Source organism: Quercus lobata, chromosome 1 (genome assembly GCF_001633185.2).
Source record: "Quercus lobata isolate SW786 chromosome 1, ValleyOak3.0 Primary Assembly, whole genome shotgun sequence".
NCBI lineage: Eukaryota > Viridiplantae > Streptophyta > Magnoliopsida > Fagales > Fagaceae > Quercus > Quercus lobata.
In genome coordinates this window covers 17450060-17453055 of record NC_044904.1, presented here as the reverse complement: position 1 = coordinate 17453055, position 2996 = coordinate 17450060, and the positions used below count along the sequence as shown (strand labels likewise).

General features: G+C 32.8%; 1 protein-coding gene across 1 annotated transcript; it reads right to left on the bottom strand.

The window, feature by feature from the left end:
• Nucleotides 1–320: 320 nt before the first annotated feature.
• LOC115983223 (RING-H2 finger protein ATL1-like) lies at nt 321–1391 on the bottom strand. Its single transcript, XM_031105896.1, has one exon. The coding sequence runs from the start codon at nt 974–976 to the stop codon at nt 455–457; it is 522 nt and encodes a 173-aa protein (XP_030961756.1). The 5' UTR covers nt 977–1391; the 3' UTR covers nt 321–454.
• Nucleotides 1392–2996: the final 1605 nt, after the last annotated feature.

Here is a 2996-nt window from a genome sequence, read left to right as displayed (position 1 = left end):
ATGGAGGGAGGGGACATGAAAGTATAGAAGAGAATGTGTTAGCTAGAATAGAGTAATTCGCAAATTCCACCAGAGGATGCGTGATACCATCATTACAAGTACTACTGAATTTTTATATTTCGAAAGTTGTTGTCAAATTATTTTTCTTGTTATTTTTCCTTTCTTCTGTTATAGGAAACAAATAAACTCCGGTGCATATATAGTCATTATTCATGCACTTTCTTAGTCATTATTTGGAGATGGGGTGCGTGGCTCCAGCTGTGAGGGATACATACACACACATAAAAGCAAATTTAATAATACTAGTAGTCAATAACAAAAAACACAAACTATTTTCTATTCCACCTAGCTGATTGATCAAACATAATACATGAACTTATATACTGTAGATTACAAAAAGAAAAAAGGAAAACAAAAAATGTAGAACCCATCCATTCTCACATCTTTTTCTTCCTCATATTTTTGGCTCAAACTCTTTGAATTGAACTTGGTACCTACACAAGGGACATGTAGCTTTACTCCTAAGCCAATTCACAATACAATCGAAATGAAACTTGTGCATGCACTTGAGCATTCTTCCTTCAACTCCTACGTTCATGTCTTCTTGGCAAACTCCACAAACCGCCCCATCTTCCTCAATCACCACATCCTTCGACCCCTTAAACACCGGGTCCATACTCTTGGCCAAGATCCTCCCTAGCCATCTCAACACTTCAAGCTGAACCTCCTCCATCACCGTGTTGAAATCGCGCTTGGTTTCGTTTGCACGAAACGAGGCTAACTTGGCTGTCAAGCTTTCCAACCTTATGCTTTGCAGTTCCAAAGGATCCAATTTCCCTGAAAACGTCCTGGGATCATATGAACCATCAAATGTTGAGTGTTGCGCCCAGTTCCTCGTCGTGTCCAGCAGCTCAGCCCTCAACATAGCTATTTGAAATTCATCAACCAGGGTGATTTGAAACTCATCAACCTCCATGATGAAACTTGTATTATGTCACAAATCACAATTCTTGGCAATACTAGCAAAAGAATGATACAAGGCTAGGAATACTAGCCAAAGAAAGAAGAGATAAGAGTGATTTTGGGTAGATGTTTGTGGGATTTATAAGAAGTACAATATTTCAGAGTTAGACTAGGATAAGGAATTAAGATAGGAGAAGGAGAAGCAACAAAATTTTCACCGACCTTTGAAACAAAACAACGTTTGTACAAGGAAGGCTTTCTATGTATGATTTGTGAACTCTTATAAAGTCGGCGATATATATATATAGGACATGATACTACGTTTTTTTTTCAGCTTTACGCGTTTAGATAAAATGCCAAAAAGGAACTGGACACGTGGGGGTGTTATTCTAGTGGGGCCTACTAATACATGGGGCAGTTTTTTTTTTTTTTTTGAGAAGGAAATACATGGGGCAGTGAATGTAGAAACTATTACTATCAGAATTTGTGTACTATTCATATAAGTTTGATCGGTGTTGGGGCCACGAGGGAAATTGTATAGAGACTAACTAATACAAAGATTATGCCTAATAACACTGCACTATTATGCCTAATAACACTGCTTGTAATGATCAAGACTGGTGGCTTTGGGGCTATTCGTAAGAAAAAGGTGTGCTCTTTCTTAAACTGAGAAAACGTGTTTTTTTTTTTTTTTTTTTTTGGTTTGTAAAACGTGTTTGTTGGGTTTTATGTTTTTGGATTCTTATTAGTTTTTGATGTGCTTCGTTTGGCTATTTGATTATTTTTTTTAGTAAACAGTAATACTTATTAGAATACACACGAAAATAGTAATATTAGTGTTTTAAACTGGATTTATAATACATTATTTAACCAGAATACAACTACAAAAGGGTTTAACATTTATAGTTGTAGATTGAGATTATAAACAACGGACACTAGACACACACAACCAAATTATGTTTATTTAGAAATTTGGATTGCATTATTGTTGAAGGGCAAAGCTTAGGTACAGTACTTAGATGCTGTTCTTTAGGTTTCCTTTTTAAGATTATGTCATGTGGATTTTTTCTTATGGGATAAAAATGTATTTTTTAGTTAAGTAGTTATATAACTGAATTTTAAGAGGGAAACCTAAATAAGGTACTGTACTTAAATTTTGTCCATGATTAAATTATTCATAAATTAAAAAAAAAAAAAAAAAAAAAAAAAAAAAAACCGGGAATATGGGTTCCAAGTCCCAACGAAATGGATTGGGTTTGGGCCGTTTAGCCAAATTGAATTTACAATTGGTTCCATGTATTACTCTCCATACATTTTTTATTTTCCTTTTTTCAAGGGATTGATTTTTGTGGTTTGGACAATACAGTCACATCAATCGAAAGAAACCTCTCAATTATTGAGCCTATAGTATGAGATTACCGAAAAAAATTCAACCATATGTTGTCGTTAATCTTTAAACAATCAAGCTTTCTTAAACTGCCCATTTCTAGTGATTCCTAAATCCTAGGCTGAAAAATGGACCTGTTTGGTAACTAAGTTTGAGTAAGATATTTTGAGTGTTTTTAATATACGTATGAATGAAAAAGTGTGTTGAAATGTGTATAAGTGTATTTGAAATGTGAAAAATATGTGTTGAGTAGGGCTACCAAACGGTAAAGTTTTTATATTTATAAATACTAGTGTATAACTCATACATATATACATATATATATATATATATATATATGCATAGCACAATTAAAGATAATTACAATAACATACATATATGTGTTCAAATTATACTTTGTTTAAATCATAGATATATACATGAGTTTTACTCTCTCTCTCTCTCTCTCTCTCTCTCTCATTTTAGATTATATTGAATATACAAATGAGTTTACCTTTTTTTTTTTAATTAGGCTTTTAATGGTTTGTTTATGTTAGGTTATTCGTCTTTTGCACAGTATTAATTCATCTAGAACAGAAATTAAATAAAAAAAAATTTAGATAGGACATGTAATAAAAAATTAGATAACAATTGAAATCTGATTTAG

Excerpts from the sequence above, each read along its gene's own strand:
- LOC115983223 (XM_031105896.1), bottom strand. The coding sequence starts at position 976 with ATGGAGGTTGATGAGTTTCAAATCACCCTGGTTGATGAATTTCAAATA.